This window comes from Heteronotia binoei, chromosome 13, assembly GCF_032191835.1.
Source record: "Heteronotia binoei isolate CCM8104 ecotype False Entrance Well chromosome 13, APGP_CSIRO_Hbin_v1, whole genome shotgun sequence".
In the NCBI taxonomy this organism is placed as follows: Eukaryota; Metazoa; Chordata; class Lepidosauria; order Squamata; family Gekkonidae; genus Heteronotia; species Heteronotia binoei.
In genome coordinates this window covers 65,629,467-65,646,493 of record NC_083235.1, presented here as the reverse complement: position 1 = coordinate 65,646,493, position 17,027 = coordinate 65,629,467, and the positions used below count along the sequence as shown (strand labels likewise).

Here is a 17,027-nt window from a genome sequence, read left to right as displayed (position 1 = left end):
AAGCAAACAGTAAACTCTGAGATATGTGTTCATGAGACAAGACAGTAGCAATTAACTCTCTTAAACTGAATGAAGAAATGTTCATTCACAGCAGGGAGGGGCCAGCTCCACAGCAGCAGATGAAAAGGCTGCCCCCTTTCCAGAGATCAGCTCCCTTTGAGGGGGAGAGTGAATGCCTTCACTTAGGTGGTGGGAAGACAGCAAGGCTGGAGGGCCACTCACCCAGAGGCCTTTAGTGACGCCTTTTGAGGTTGGTGGGAAATTTCTAAGGTATCACTACAGGCCTCTGAGGGAGGTCTTTCCTCCTGGGGAACCACTGTTGCCAATCTTCAGGTGACGGCTGTGGAAGCTGACTGGGTGATTTCAGACAAGTCACAGACTTTCAGTCTAACCTGCCTCACAAGGTTGTTGTTCAGATCAAAGGAGAGAGAGAAGATTGATGTAAGCTGCTTTGGGCCCTCCCCCCCCCCCCACACACACACTGTGAAGAAAGATGGGAAGGTGATGGAAACCTGAAGTCAGAAAGGCAGATAAAGAGAAGGCGATAGGGTTGCCAATTCCAGGTTAGGAAATTCCTGGAGATTTAAGGGGTAGGGCCTGGAGAGGGTGGGGTTTGAGAAGGGATAGGACCTCAGACAGGTACAATGCCATTTCCTCCTGGGGAACCACTGTAGATCACTCAGATTTACAACTGCTTTCTAGATGGCAGAGATCAGCTCCCTTGGGGGGGGGAGTCAATGCCTTCACTTGGTTTGGCGGGAAGACAGCAAACGTGAGCCTCCTTCTAGAGCCTGTTGTATTTTTCTCCACAATGGGCCTTACGCCTAGTTTATTAATAAAGAAAATGAAAAGTTCACAAGCATACTGAAGCACCACAGATCAGCAAATGGAAACAAAAGAAACTGGGAACAAATGCTTCCCTTCTGTCACTAGGGTTGCCAAGTTCCCCATGGCCTCCGGCAGGGGACTGTTTTTGCGGCGCACCAGATACTCTAGCAATTTGGGTAACCATAGAGTTCTCCTGGAAGCTCCTCGAGCTGCCAGCGCATGACGTTGCCAGTGTGATGACATCACTTGCAAGTGATGTCATGCCGACAATGTCGGGGGAGGATCCTCCAGGGCAGGAGAACCCCCACCCAGCCTGGGATCTTGGCAGCCCGACTTCTGTCCCTTTTCTAAACCACATGCCTCAATCCAGATGTTAAAGTAAGGCAGGCTCAAATAATCTTAAATAGTTGCAAGATTGATCCCTTGGGGTTGCATATTACCTGACTAGCCATTTGGCCGGAAAGAAGATGGCTGCCGCAGGGAACAGCCCAGCCACAGGCTATCCCTTGTTGATGGTCCAGCACCAAGAGACAAAGGGCGTTTTCGCACTGACCTTACGCCGGAGCGACGTCCCTCTTCACCGCGCAGCGTCTGTGCGGATTTCGCACTAATTGCTCCGCAGAACCCGGAAGAGCTGCAAAGTCCCGCGGCTTTTGCGTTGCAAATGTAAACTGGTTTTTGGCGGTTTACATTTGCGACGCAAAAGCCTCAGGACTTTGCGGCTCTTCCGGGTTCTGCGGAGCAATTAGTGCGAAATCCGCGCAGACGCTGCGCGGTGAAGAGGGATGTCGCTCCGACGTAAGGTCAGTGCGAAAACGCCCCCAAAGTCCCCTCCTCCTTGGAGCAAGAACTTTCATTAAAACTGTGTCTCCACCCATTTTACATCACTCCCTCCACTTCTTTGACCCAGTCTGCCCAGGTTCAGGCTTCTTTTTTTGTTGTCTCCAGGAATCACCTGAAGATTTCCGCAGGTAGCACCAAATCCTTCAGTGGACTCTCCCAGCCAGGTCACTAGCATTTCTATAGCTGGAATCTGGAAGTCAATTGCAACTTACTTCCTGCTATGTCCCAAGGGGAAAAATCACACTTTCAGGGAGGGGGAAATGGAGGGGGAAAGTCAGCTATGGCTCCCTCCAGGAGAAAATTCATTTCTTCACGCTCCGTCCAAGACTGCTGTGGAAGGGTACTTCTTTTTAAATGAGGGCCCTGCTGCAGAATCCAAACAAGTAAGTCATAATACATGTACTAGATAGTTTGCTTCACAAGAGCAAATGCACATACCGGCCCTTCAGCAAACAATAACACAAAGAAATGAGTCCACTCTAAGCATCTCCGTTAAGCTCTTATCTCGCCACAATGAAGAGGGATACTTTTACACATTTTTCTCCTAATTTGTCATATTGCTTCACTGTTTTTTCTTAACTAAATCTGAACAAGAGTTGACCATATAAACTTAGTTTGTTATTCCTGTTTTGTCTTTAAATATCTTAAAACATCTTCATCATGTTGCAGGGTAATTTGCTGGCCAGCCTTTGCTTATATATTTGAACTATTACCTTCCATTTCAATGTATCTGAGGAAGTGTGCATGCACACAAAAGTGCATACCTTGAATAAAACTTTGCTGGTCTTAACAGTGCCACTGGACTCAAACTTTGTTCTGGTGCTACTCATAGTAACAAGAGAAAAATATTGGATCTCTGTTGCTGGAACTACACAAGGCAGGGAATATGTGCCCAAGAGGTAAATATCATTTGAACAGGAATTTTATCTTCATTGTACATTAAAAGCACAGGGCCCTGTATTATTGGTATCATTGGGTACACAATTTGGATCTGATGAACTCCAGCTTCCTGGAAATATGAAAGTGTGCTGTGTGCACCTGAAGCCGCCTTATACTAGTCAGACTGTTGGGTTTCTGATGCAATTTCACTTCCTGTTGTCATGAGTTAATTGTTTGTATATGCATGCTGATGTTTAGCCAGTGAGTAGGTAGAGCCAATGAGAATGTATGCACGTACTTCCCGCCAAGGCTAGGTGTCAATATGCATAGTGACCATTCAGGGAGAGCCCTAATAGGCTGATCCATATATTTGGGTGGTGGTCTAAGGGAAACCATTTGGTCAGTTTTATTGCCCTTTGTGTAAAGCCCTTAGATCTCCATGCGGTTGAAGTTAGGACTTAAGAGAGTCGAGATGTAGCCCAGAAGCTAGACAGGATATTGAATCCTTCTTTGTTTTCTAGAAATCCCAGTCATACCTTTTCCTCATGAGTAAAGTAAACTACTTTGATTCTTAAGCTAAACCGTGTGCCTGGCTGTTATTCGTGGCTATCTCCATGTTACTCTGCTAATAGTTTATTTAAATCCCAACACAGACCAATGGCCTGTCAAGGTCAGTATTGTCTACTCATACTAGCAGGAGTTTTCCAGTGTTTCAGGGTCATTCAGATCACCTGCTATCCTTTTTTAAACTAGAGGTGCTGGGTATTGAACCTGAGAATTTTGCATTCAAAGCAAACATTATTCAGCTAACTTCCCTTGCAAAGGGTGAGCATTTCTTGATCTTGTGGATACAGAACGATATTTGAAAAAAATCAATTTCAATGGCCAACAAAGAACTTTGGACAAGACTTCCAATAGTAAAAAGATGGAGATTTTGTACCCTGCGCTGATATATTCCTACAGGTCCAGGAGAAGAAACTGCTCTTGGTGATATAATGAAAAGGGACAGGACTTGCAAACATACAATGACTAGTTAGCAATCTAAAGCCTATCAGTCTGTAGAGAGACAAGCTTAAACTGGAGGCTATAAGCATTTGCCCCCACAGACGGAAGGAAGAGACGGACACAAGGGTTTGGGTAACTAAGGGCCACTTTCTTTGTTATTAAATTAACAACAAGGGCTATAAACATAACAGGCAGTATGGCAGGGCCAGGGGACGAAATACCCCTCCCCTGCCTCAAGATGGGCGAGCCACCCTGCCCCTAGGTATAGCCAAAATGCATGGTTCGTACCCGGCCAGCCTAGCAAAGGTTACGCCTTGGAGTTCCAGCCCCCATCCGCACGGCTGAAGGGCGGATCAATCCATGCAAACCCGAGGCAGTCCACTTCATCACTCAACTAGTCCGCGTGGGCCAGAAATGATTTAGCTAGACCCCGTGCCCCAAAACTGGGGTGCTATTGGTGCTCATCGAGCTGCATAACGGAAGTTAGGCAAAAAACCCAGCCAACCTGAAAGTGACCAGCCTACTTAAACCAGCCACGCCCTAGCCAATTCCACAATCCCTTCTACAAGCAGTGTGAGGTAGGCGAAAAACACCACTTCCAACAGCCAAACAGGAAGAGATGAAAAATTCCTACCCGGTCGACTGGGAGGCAGAAGCGGAGACAGCCGTTAAGGCGTGCCTGCTCCGCCCTCACCTCCCATAATGCCTTGCCCGCTCCTCCTCCTCATGAAGTGGCAAAACGGCCCCCGGAGACAAGGCTGCGCAGCCTGCCTCTGGTTGGGAGCCGCACTGTCATCAACTGGACTTCTCAGTCACCTGCAAGTTGCTGAACAGGGGTGCACAAACTGAGGCTCTGGAGCTGCATGTGGCTTTTTCAACATATTGTGCGGCTCTCAAAGCCCCACCACCCCATTGGCCAACTTGGAGAAGGCATTTCTCTCTTTAAATCAGTTCCCCAAGCCAAGCCAGCTGTTGGCTTGAGAATGAATTTAAAGTTAGTGCTGCTGTCTTTCCACCTCTCCCTCCCCCATCTTTCGCTTTCCTTCCTTCCTTCGTGTCTTGTGGCTCTCAAACATCTGACATTTATTCTATGTGGCTCTTACATTAAGCAAGTTTGGCCGCCCCCTGGCCGAAGAAATACATTCAGTGAACAGACATGCTCCAAGAAAGACTTATTCCTTGCCCTTCTTTCTGATATGTTGGTATACCAGTGACCATGTTTTAAGTCATTCAGTTCGTCTTCATGCCACTTTCATCATCCAAAACGTTTCGAGATCTCAGTGGAGCCGGAATGGATGCAGCATCAAGTCTTTCTGGAGAGCAGGGACTTTATCCAGTAACTTCAAGGCTTTGGCACATTCTCTGGAAAGGAGGTGGAGAAATTACAAAAAAAGGAAGAGAAATTTGTGAATTCAGGCTTTTGCGAGGAATCATATTTCTAATAGCGCAGTGCTAAGGAGGGTTACCCTTCTATTGATTTCAGTGGGCTGAGAAGGGAGCAGTAACTCTGCTTAGGGATATGCTGTAAATCCTTGAAGAGCAATATGCCTATCCAAGTAGAAATAATCATCATTTTGTGGCTTCCGTGCAGTTCCAGTGTGTGCCTGCACACAGGACTACCTGATGAACAATAGTTAAGGGTAAGCAAAGGTAAAAGTAGTCCCCCTGTGCAAACACCAGTCGTTTCCGACTCTGGGGTGACGTCGCATCACAACGTTTTCATGGTAGACTTTTTATGGGGTGGTTTGCCATCGCCTTCCCCAATCCTCTACACTTTCCCCCCAGCAAGCTGTGTTTTAACAATTTATTGATAACATATGGTTACAAATCTTAATTATTAATTTTCAGTACTAACCCATATGGCATTTCAATCCCCCCTCCCTCCAATGTTGACTTCCCCGAAGTTATAGATTCAAGTTCAATACTAAAGGTACTACTAACTGATCAAAGTTCAATATATATATATATATTTTCCCTCATTAATGCTAAAAAATTGTCCAGTGTCTTTTTACATTCCACTCTTTCTCCATATATCCTTTAAATTTCTTCCACTCCTTTTTGAATATCTCTAAATCATAGTCTCTTAGCGTTCTAGTTAGTTTGTCCATTTCACTCCACGATAAAACTTTCATAGTCCAGTCCCATTTCTCTGGTATTTTTTCTTGCTTCCAAAGCTGCACATACCTGAGGACTACCTGATGAACAATAGTTAAGGGTAAGCAAAGGTAAAGGTAGTCCCCCTGTGCAAACACCAGTCGTTTCCGACTCTGGGGTGACGTCGCATCACGTTTCCGCGGCAGACTTTTTACGGGGTGGTTTGCCATCGCCTTCCCCAGTCCTCTCCACTTTCCCCCCAGCAAGCTGAGCACTCATTTTACCGACCTCAGAAGGATGGAAGGCTGAGTCAACCTTGAGCCCTACCTGAACCCAGCTTCTGCTGGGATCGAACTCAGGTCGTGAGCAGAGCTTGCACTGCGATACTGCAGCTTACCGCTCTGTGCCAAGGGCAAGTGTGACCCTGTTATCTTCTCCTACACTCCTTGCAGTCTCAGTTTGTTCAACTTGATTGGGAAATCTGATATCAAGCTAAAAACTCCTCGAATAGGGATGCTGACCACAGTTCTAAGACCCAAGTGACAGATTTTCAGTGGGCTCCCTTCACAGTCATGCCTGCTGCTCTGCATTAACAACTTCACATACACAATATATCGTCACCTTCAGCCTTCAAGGAGAGCCAGTTTGGTGTAGTGGTTAAGTGTGTGGATTCTTATCTGGGAGAACCAGGTTTGATTCCCCACTCCTCCATTTGCACCTGCTGGAATGGCCTTGGATCAGCCATAGCTCTGGCAGAGGTTGTCCTTGAAAGGGCAGCTGCTGTGAGAGCCCTCTCCAGCCCCACCCACCCCACAGGGTGTTTGTTATGGGGGAGGAAGGTAGAGGAGATTGTGAGCCGCTCGGAGACTCTTCGGAGTGGAGGGCGGGATATAAATCCAATATCATCATCAAGGGCCTGAGTGCTCTCTGGGTTGTATGAATATCCTAAGAAAGATCAAACAAGGATTCTGCCTGTGCCCATGCAGGGCTTTTTTTTTTTTTAAAGTAGGAACGCACAGAAACGCAGTTCCAGCTGGCTTGGCCACAGGGGGTGTGGCCTAATATGCAAATGAGGTTTTTTTCTACAAAAAACCCAACCCTGTGCACATGTACCCACCTCTGAGCAAAGAAAGAGAGATCAGACAAGACTCTTAGGTTTTCAGGTCAGGCATTACTCCTTTATGAAACAAGTGAATCAGGCTGGCTGGCTGGCCTGAGAAACATGGGAATCTGCTTCTTGCTGGTTACAGGTTTTTTTTCTACAAAAAGGGCTGGATCAGGTTCCCACAGGGCTCCTAACAGGCCCACAAGCAACTCACTGTCATTTGCTTCCTTCTCTCTTGCTTCCTTCTGCATCACAGTTTGCTTTGCCAGGCTTGCTCAATTGCACCGGAGCTACAGAGCAAAGTCTCTTTATTGGCTGGCCAGCACATGAGGCAACTTATGTACAAAAGCTCACAGTGCCCAGCCATTTCATGTTTTCCTATGGGTTTTAGGCTCAAAGCTTTGACGATGAGCTTCTTGCTGGTTACAGTTTGCCTTTCCCTTTATGAGGGCTACTCCTGATATGCTCCTCACCATTTCTTTGAAGGCCTTCATCTCCTTATCCCTTGCTACCCCCCATCCTCACCTTCCTGAAGGGTTTTGTTTTATTTCAGCCTTCAGACAGAAGGTACCTCAGAGACCTAATAACAGAGAAGAGTAGGTAGGAATGATGAAGCAACCCCACTAAACCCAATATATTTTATGTTCGTTTACGGCATCTGTGAGAATGTATGCAGAAGAGAGTTTGCACCATGGAGGAACATGGCTACGCTTTCAAATCAGCCCTCAACCTCAGCTCAGAGCACAAGGAACTACAATGCAAAGAAGTTGGGCAGCCAATGCCAAAGCAGTCCAGAATGTCTGTATAAGCAGTACTGACTGATGTTATGTTCTTTCTGAGGTCAGAAAATATTTTTCAGCACCGTAGCAGGAAGGATAGAAGGTCTGGCAGGTACAATACCTTGCTAGAGTCCCATCTATCTGTGCCTTGTGCTTCAGACTCTTCCTCACATATATGTTGTTCATTCCTAGATTGGAAAAAGTCCTGATAACCTACAACAAGTACAAAAGAACCCACCAAGGATATTAGTCACCAATAAAGACAGTGTGCAACCGTGAGACTTGAATGACAAATTAAAAATTATTTTGTTCTTCCATGACCAACCTGTCGGCGGACTTCCTCACTGGTATCCAGGTCCAGCATTTCCAGCAAGGTAAAGAACACATTCTTCTGCCGGAAACCAAGGACACCCTAGAAAGAGACGAAGGTTTATAGCATCACTCTGCAATGACAGAAGGCATACAAGATGCATAATGATTCCAATTCGCACTTTAAATGTGATGCTGATGGGCGAGAAGAACTTAACGATGTGGTGCTGTATGCACACTGTATCTCATTTAGACTCGGGCCTCAGTTGCCACTCAAGCAACAGTAGCATGGAAGGATCTCTGATAGGTGGTGTCAGCGAAGGGGCATTGAAGTTTCAAGAAGGAACAGACTTGTCTTTGTTCAAAACTAAGTTTCCATTTATTGATTACAACAATGCTGTTCACTACGCAGCTTCATTGATACTAATAGCGAGGTAAGCTTAAGCATAGGCATTTATGGGTACACATCAAAGCAAAGGGGTTTTAAATCACTTCTCATAATAAAGCTGGGGCCTTTCCGCTGAAAGTAACCAGTTCACATATCTGTTATCTTCCCACATACACAGCTTGTCTCTCCTCCCCTGCTGTGGCCTTGCTCGTCTCTGGCAGGCGCCTGAGAACCAGCTAGATGTTTTACACTTCAAAGACCTTTGACACCTTAATCACCCCTCCCGTCCACCTTCCACATTCCCCTGCTGTACTGATGTTAGTGAAGCAAAGAATTACAGTGTTAGTTAGTAATAAATAAACATTTCAAATACTAAAGCAAACTTCAAGGCATACAAGCTGACAGGTGGGCACAGATTTGTTAGGAATAATTTGGAAATTCTGATGGGCGAAGGATGCCGCTGCCCAAAGCATAATGGGGGTAAGCTAGCATCTTTACATGTCATCCATATAATTACATTAGTTGCTGACAAGCCTGATCCTTAGGTGCTAGTTTTAACTTAAAGTACTGGTTTTAACAATGCAGTGATATTTTATTGCTATTTTATGACTGAATGTTGTTATGCTACTGCTCCAAGGGAGGGAGGTTTACTTGCAAGGTGTCTTGAGTAGTATTTTTGTTAAAGGGTAGGTAGAAATCCCCTAAATAAAATTAACATGTTTTTCTTAAACCAGGAATGCCCCCCTCTACAGACTGGTCTTCACAAAAACCAACAAATGGTTCTTGGTTGCCATTATGGGATATTGTCTGTGAGCTGAGTGTTTGGTTCTCTTCCTTCAGTTCTGGAAACAGTTCAACAGAAATTCTGCTATGCAGGCTCGCTGTTTGTTTCCACTGGATTTAGAGTTGATACTAATTTCTAGTGTCTGATTTTACGACGCTTTATCTGATTGTTTCTAACATCACTTTGAAAGCAGTACCTGGAAAGTGGGCAAGAAACCTTGCAACTAAATAATTGCACAGCAACTTTTTACTAAACCAATGGACATATACATACACAACTTGCAAGAAAGTACTGGTTCTCAGTTGCTGGATTCAGTGGTCCAAAAACATGACCATAATCCATGTGACAAGAAAACAAAGGGGAAATTTTACAATGCAAGAGACTAACAGTACAATCCTAACATTGTCTTGAAAGTAAGCTCCCTTGAAACTTGAATTGGATTCAAGCAAGCTGTCTCAAACATTGGAGGAGTTAAATTAATTTACTGAGATGGAAAGGTGTTTTAAAAACCTAATATGATAAAAGGGGAAAAGAACAGGGAACAAGTCCCCTCACAATTTTTTCTTAATTAGTACCATGAGATTGTTGTTACATGAACTGTAAGGGCGTTTTCGCACTTACCTTACGCCGGAGCGACGTCCCTCTTCACCGCGCAGCGTCTGCGCGGATTTCGCACTAATTGCTCCGCAGAACCTGGAAGAGCCGCAAAGTTCTGCGGCTTTTGCGTCACAAATGTAAACCGCCAAAAACCAGTTTACATTTGCGACGCAAAAGCCGTGGGACTTTGTGGCTCTTCCGGGTTCTGCGGAGCAATTAGTGCGTAATCCGCGCAGACGCTGTGCGGTGAAGAGGGACGTCGCTCCGGCGTAAAGTAAGTGCGAAAACGCCCTTAGTATTTCTGATGCCACCATATTTGGGTGCATTTGTGAATGCTCAGTGTTAACAAACAATACCCTCCAACTTTTTATACATGAAGTACATTGAAAGCAAACACTCCAGGAGAAAGTTTCACCAGTCTCTTTTCTGATATTTTATAGTTGTAAGCAGTTAAAGTAATATAAAGGATCATTCAACGATGAGAGCAGAGAGGCATTTTCCTCTAGCCTGGAGAGAAACAGTTCATTACAACACCTTTATTATCTAACTGTAGTATTATGACCCAGTGGCACAATACTGTCATGGGCCAGCCAGGTGCCACATTGGAAGTGGAGAAAGAATCTGAAGAATCAGGCCCACACCAACAGAATCACCACCCAAGCAGACGGATTTGGCAGCAGACTCAATGGGGGAAGCACTGGAAAGCAAGAATGTTTCCCAGTCATGGCTGGCTGCTTGATCTTCCAGGAGAAGAAAGGGATGCCACAGAGGCTGGCTTCTCTACAAGCCTCTCCTGAGCCAGTAGAGCATAAAAGAAGAGAGCACTTAGCAGCTCAGGAAAGACATAGGAGTGCCCATATGGCTGCTCAGCAACAGTCAGTGTTAGTTCCTGGAGTGAGGTCCTTACAGGTCCAGGACTGACAGACTTATACGGGAACACAAAAAGGCCTGCACCTGTAGGAAGATGAACATGACTGTGAGGAGCAACACCTAGCCCTCGGGGGAGGGGGGGTGGAATCAGTCAGCAAAAGATGCAGATAAAAGGAACATGCTAAGCAAGGCTTGGTGTGGAAACAAGCTTGCTTGCCAATCGTCTGTGTGCTGACCAGTTTAGCAAACAGAGCTTTACCTGGACCCTGCTGCTGTGTACCTTGTCTCTGGTAATCTGTGCTTACTCTTAAAGCCTGGGTTCCAGTCCCTGAATCCAGCACGTGTTCCCAAGCCTTGGAACTGGACCCCTGGACCCTTGATCTTCCCACCTTTGGATATCTGACTTTAGACTGGTTTGTAGACCTTGCTCCTGTGTATTTCTGTACTTATTGTCATTGCATTCGTGTATCCTGGAAACCCTGGGTACAGCAACAGCACCAGGCTCAACCCTGAATATGGCAAATATCAACTGGGGGGGTACCCTAGGGTTGCTATTTGACTACCACCTGTGCTCTCCCATTCCCTGACAATATTCACTGTGGCAGCAGGGGGGAATAGGGTGGTGGTGAAACAGTGTTCTGTGACATTACATCTGACTGAATTATCAGAAGTGACAGCACCACATCAGGGACACCACTACGGTAATTCCCATGCCCCAATTTCCTGGAGACTTAGGATGACAACTGACTGAGGGAGGAGAAGCAGCAGCCAAACTGTCTTAACTCCAATATATTGTTGAGGCCTAAAGTGGCCAGCCTCAGAGCCAATCTCGAGCCTGTGCAGTCCCCCACACCACATGAATGCGATCAGATGAGCAGTTTGGTCCACCATAGCCACCCTTCCCTTCCGGATTAAATGGGCATGATCATACATGCACATCTGGCCCCCCATGCCTCACTCCTCCTTACCTCACACTAAAACAACTCCCATGCAGATTAAATAGCCATCAGCAAATTCTGGTGGCTTCTCCAGTGAAGCACATTCATGGCAGGTTTCTGGCTGTCTGATCATACCAGTGTATTACAAGAAGAAGATATTGGATTTATATCCCACCCTCCACTCCAAAGAGTCTCAGAGTGGCTCACAATCTCCTTTACCTTCCTCCCCCACAACAGACACCCTGTGAGGTAGATGAAGATATTGGATTTATATCCCGCCCTCCACTCCGAAGAGTCTCAGAGCGGCTCACAATCTCCTTTCCCTTCCTCCCCCACAACAGACACCCTGTGAGGTAGATGAAGATATTGGATTTATATCCCGTCCTCCACTCCGAAGAGTCTCAGAGCGGCTCACAATCTCCTTTCCCTTCCTCCCCCACAACAGACACCCTGTGAGGTAGATGAAGATATTGGATTTATATCCTGCCCTCCACTCCGAAGAGTCTCAGAGCGGCTCACAATCTCCTTTCCCTTCCTCCCCCACAACAGACACCCCTGTGAGGTAGATGAAGATATTGGATTTATATCCCGCCCTCCACTCCGAAGAGTCTCAGAGCGGCTCACAATCTCCTTTCCCTTCCTCCCCCACAACAGACACCCTGTGAGGTAGATGAAGATTTTGGATTTATATCTCGCCCTCCACTCTGAAGAGTCTCAGAGTGGCTCACAATCTCCTTTCCCTTCCTCCCCCACAACAGACACCCTGTGAGGTGGGTGGGGCTGGAGAGGGCTTTCCCGGCTGCTGCCCTTTCAAGGACAACCTCTGCCAGAGCTATGGTTGACCCAAGGCCATTCCAGCAGCTGCAAGTGGAGGAGTGGGGAATCAAACCCGGTTCTCCCACATAAGAGTCTGCACACTTAACCACTACACCAAACTAATCTCCAAGAATTTCCCAAGCTGGAGCTAGCAACCCTATTCCAAGGAGCTCAAGGAAGCAAACGTGGATTTCCCTCCCACCTTATCTGACCGACAATTCTGTGAGATGGTTAGGCTGACAGATGGTGACTGGCACAAGGTCACACAGTGAGCTGTATGGCTCAACTGAGGAGTGAAAGCCTAAATAAGGCTGTAGCAGCCTTGTGCCTGACTGGGGAAAATGCAGCAGGACAGTTGGCAGTCTTAATGGAGGTATGGCATCATGGTAAGGGCAACTAGTATTCACTCACATCTAGTTATGGGAGATGCAGGGCTGCTGGGGTCTTGAGACAAAGCTACTGTGACAGCCTCAAAGACAAATGTTTAGTCCATGACCTCTCTCAGCCTAAAATTTGGGGATTACAGTCTGCAAACTCGGAGGCTATATGAGTAGAAACAAAGTTTGACTTACTAAAGAAATTACAGCCTTTCTTCTAGCCTCCTCATTCTCCTCCTTCAGCTGTCTGAGGGGATGAAAAAAAAATTATTGAAATAGGAAAATGACACTCCCTTTTAAAAAGAGAACAGGAAAAGTTTAGTTCTACTGTGCAACTGTCTTCTATGAACATATGAACATATGAAGCTGCCTTATACTGAATCAGACCCTTGGTCCATCAAAGTCAGTATTGTCTTCTCAGACTGGCAGCGGCTCTCCAGGGTCTCAAGCTGAGGTTTTTCACACCTATTTGCCTGGACCCTTTTTTGGAGATGCCAGGGATTGAACCTGGGACCTTCTGCTTCCCAAGCAGATGCTCTACCACTGAGCCACCGTCCCTCCCCTAATAATTAGAAGGAGGGAAATCTCCTTCTAGTTTTGACACATCCAATTCCACCAAAGCAAACTCCTTCCATTTTATGCTTCCAGATGTGAGCAGCAGATGCCAAAGACTAGCTAGCAATGTTATGCCTACCTACCAGGGAATAGTCGATTCAGTGGCTACTACTTAAACGGAACTCAGTGGGATTTACTTCTGAGTAAACATGCATTTACTTAAGTTGTATGGCCATGTGTGAACGATTGTTTCTTTAGAAGAGCAAGAATCTTTCTCTTTATGGCTTCAGCGGTCCCTATCAGCATCAGGATTGAGTGTACACATAAAGGAGGAGGCAACGTACGGAGGAGTCCCTGCTCACTTCGGTGCTCTCATTCTTAACCGCAGTCACTTTTCTTCTGCAGTCACTCACAGAAGGCAACAGTGATGGGGCAATAACTATATCACACTTATAGCCAATTTCAGGTCTTTATCAATTAAGGGATAACCTCTACTTTATTTTTCTTCTCTTCTGTTTACTATGCGAGTACATACATAGATTCATCTCTGTAACATAGTCTTTAAAAAAATTAATCCTTCCAAAACTGCTCTAGTGATGAGTGTGTGTGTAAAGTGTGGTCAAGTCACAGCTGACTTGGGTTGACACCGGAGGGTTTTCAAGGGAAGTGATTAAGTGGAGGTGGTTTGTCGTTGTTTGCCTCTTTAAAGTCTTCCTTCCCATCTACGTACTGACCCCACTTAGCTTCTGACAAAGCTGGGCTGTACTATACCATTCCATATCCTCATGAGAATAAGTACACAGTCGCTGTACGTGGCAGATACATCAAAATGCCTACTCCAGTGATTCTGGCCATGCTTCAGGGAGCTATTTTCAGTTTTTTCAGCTTTTCCAAAATACAGATACAAAATCTAATTTGAGGCTACCATGGTGCAGTAAAAATACCCTGAATGTTTGTAATGGTAGCTCTACATTTCTGAGGACAAGGAAATGTATAAATTTAGAATACAGAAATATTCAAAATATTATAAGGATCAGGCCTTAAATATAATAACCGTTTTCCCACACAGCTTCCCTCGGAGTGACGTCCCTCTTCACCGCGCAGCGTCTGCTCGGATTTCCCACCATCTGCTCCGCAGAAGCAGGAAATGCCGGGACTTCTGCGTCGCAAATGTAAACAGCTAAAACCCAGTTTACGTTAGCGACGCAAAAGCCGTGGCTCTTCCTGCTTCTGCGGAGCAGATGGTGGGAAATCCGAGCAGACGCTGCGCGGTGAAGAGGGACGTCACTCCGAGGTAAGCTGTGTGGGGAAACGGTTAATGTTTCAGAAACATTCGCACAAATATTGTCCCCAACAAAATTGTTACATTTTCTTACACTTACTTCTCCACAATGTCCCAGACTCTCTTCTTCATCTTCAGCTCTTCGACAACTACGGCCACTGACTGCCTTACTACCTGGATGTGGGATATGAGACACAGGAAGACAGGCTAGGAGGAATTAGATGCACACTTTACTTCATTTTAACCCTATCTTTTTTGCTCTATGGGGAATTAAAGCAGCTTACATTAATCTCCTCTCTTCCATGTTCTCCTCATAACAATGGTGGGGCAAGTAAGGCTGAGCATGTCTGACTGACCCCAGGTCCCCCAGCAAGCAAAGTGAGGGTTTGAACCCGAGTCTCCCCAATCCTGGTTCAACCCTCTAACAATGATGGAATGGGCCATAGTGGTATGGTATGAATTGTCTGTGTCTGTCTATGCTCGTCTACACCTGTCTTTGTGGAATGGAGAAGAAAAGTGTCTAGAAGTGTTAGCTGAATTGCTTTTGCCAATTTAGATGGGGGAATTAGCAGAGACCCCGAGCTGGCAAAATGGGCATAACAGGCAGGATCTTACACCTGTGTATACCAGGGTCAGTTTCAAAGAGAAAAACTTTCAAAATGATCAGAAACAAGTTAAAAGGAAAAATGTTTTATTGGGAAAAAAAATTGGGATGGAGGGCCCCTCCTCTAGCGGCTCCCGCTCTGGCCCTGATCTCCACACCGCTCTGGTGGCCCCATCTCCCTCCGCACGGCACCTCCCCAATGTGGCAAAACAGTGAAAAGTGGGCTTCAGGAGCTATTTCATGGCACCTCCCCACCAATCACGTGACCGGTGGGGAAGGTTGCTCCAAGGCCAGCAGTTCGTACGCCAGCTTTCCGGCATGCTGTCCCAGTGCTGGCTCTCGCTCTGTCTGCCCCGGTTTAGCAGCCCCCACCCCACTCTGTGGGCACCTCCACCCTCCCTCCCAACTCACCAATGCAGTGAAACAGTGAAAAGCAGACTTCGGGGGCTATTTCAAGGCACCCCCCCCACGCCCCCAACAATCACGTGGCTGGCGAGAAAATCCGCTCTGAGGCCGGCGGTTTGTACGCCAGCTTTTCGGCACGCTCAGCAAGTGATCAGATGCATAATCCTGCCCCTTCTCTAGTCTATAAAATCGTATGCTTGCAGCCTGCAGCGAAGCTGCTAGGCTGCAGAGGCATTGTTTGCCTTCCCAGAAGGAAGAGAAGACTGTCCACAGTATTTTCTCAGGAGACACAAAAAGATACTTGGGGGGCAGAAAGGCATGAGACCATCAGCTTCAGTCAGCAGAATGTCAGCATAATATTGTACCTAGTGACATTTAAGAATGACTCCTACAAGTTTTTAACTCACCAGAAGTGGTTCCTCAGACAACTTTTCTAGAAGAACATCAAAAACGTTATCCTCCAAGCATTCTCGTTGGATTGTTTCCAGCCCTATGGCAGCCAAAAGTTTTGCAGAGTCTACACGATGCTGTGCAGAAAGATGTATGAAATGTTTACCAAAGTTAATTCTTCTGGTATTACAATGCAGCCCCCTACCTCAATCCCACTACACCCTAAAAGAAGGTTGCATTGAACGTTGCACACTGTTGCCTTCTTACTCTTAATCGTATGTCTCATCCAGGGTTTTTTTTTGAGCCGGAGAGCACTGAAGCACTGCTCCAGCTGGCTTCATTCTATCGTATGGATCCATTGCAAATTCGAATATAAATTCGAATATTGTTAGAATCATGTTGCTAAACAGGTAAGTTTAAACAAAGTCTAGCAGTTGATCAAGAGACAGAAGCAAAAATTTAGTGGGAACAAGCAATGTTCCCTCTAAGCTTTACACTGTTGTGAGCAGAAATTATATCCTGTGAGCAAAAAAGCTAGTAGCATTAAAGTTGTGAGCGAATCTACACACGACTATCATGTAAATTAGTTTTTTTAGAAGATTACTTCCATAACCATGTAAAAATCTCAGAATAAATTCTTTTAAATTATATTTAAGACTAATTTAATTATAAGAGAAACAGAATCAAGTCAAATTTCACCCACCCCTTTCCACTATACTGGTAGAGCCATCTCCCTGAAAACATGTCTACCCATCACAGTCCACTCTATTGGTAGACCTGGCCTCTGGAAAACAGGTCTCCCCACCCCGATCCACTACATCAGGGGTGGCCAATGGTAGTTTTCCAGATGTTTTTTGCCTATAACTCCGATCAGCCCCAGCCATTGGCCATGCTGGCTGGGGCTGATGGAAGTTGTAGGCAAAAAAACATCTGGAGAGCTACCGTTGGCCACCCCTGCACTACATTGGTAAACCTGGCCTCTGGAGAACAGGTCTACCCACCCCTTTCCACTATATTGGGAGACCTGGCCTTTGGAGAACAGGTCTCCCCACCCCTTTCCACTATATTGGGAGACCTGGCCTCTGGAGAACAGGTCTCCCCACCCCTTTCCACTATATCAGTGGATCTGGCCTCTGGTGAACAGGTCTACCCACCCAAGTCTACTATATTAGTAGATCT

At 46.0% G+C, this 17,027-nt stretch overlaps 1 protein-coding gene across 1 annotated transcript in view; it reads right to left on the bottom strand.

The window, feature by feature from the left end:
* Positions 1 to 4,802: 4,802 nt before the first annotated feature.
* HEATR9 (HEAT repeat containing 9) overlaps positions 4,803 to 17,027 on the bottom strand; it is a 67,546-nt gene continuing 55,321 nt past the window's right edge. Inside the window, exons 11-16 of the mRNA XM_060252101.1 lie at positions 15,866 to 15,985; positions 14,550 to 14,623; positions 12,808 to 12,859; positions 7,859 to 7,945; positions 7,655 to 7,746; positions 4,803 to 4,917 (exon numbers count right to left, since the gene is read on the bottom strand). Coding sequence (XP_060108084.1) covers positions 4,833 to 4,917; positions 7,655 to 7,746; positions 7,859 to 7,945; positions 12,808 to 12,859; positions 14,550 to 14,623; positions 15,866 to 15,985 — 510 coding nt within the window. The 3' untranslated portion in view covers positions 4,803 to 4,832. The remainder of the gene's footprint in view (positions 4,918 to 7,654; positions 7,747 to 7,858; positions 7,946 to 12,807; positions 12,860 to 14,549; positions 14,624 to 15,865; positions 15,986 to 17,027) is intronic.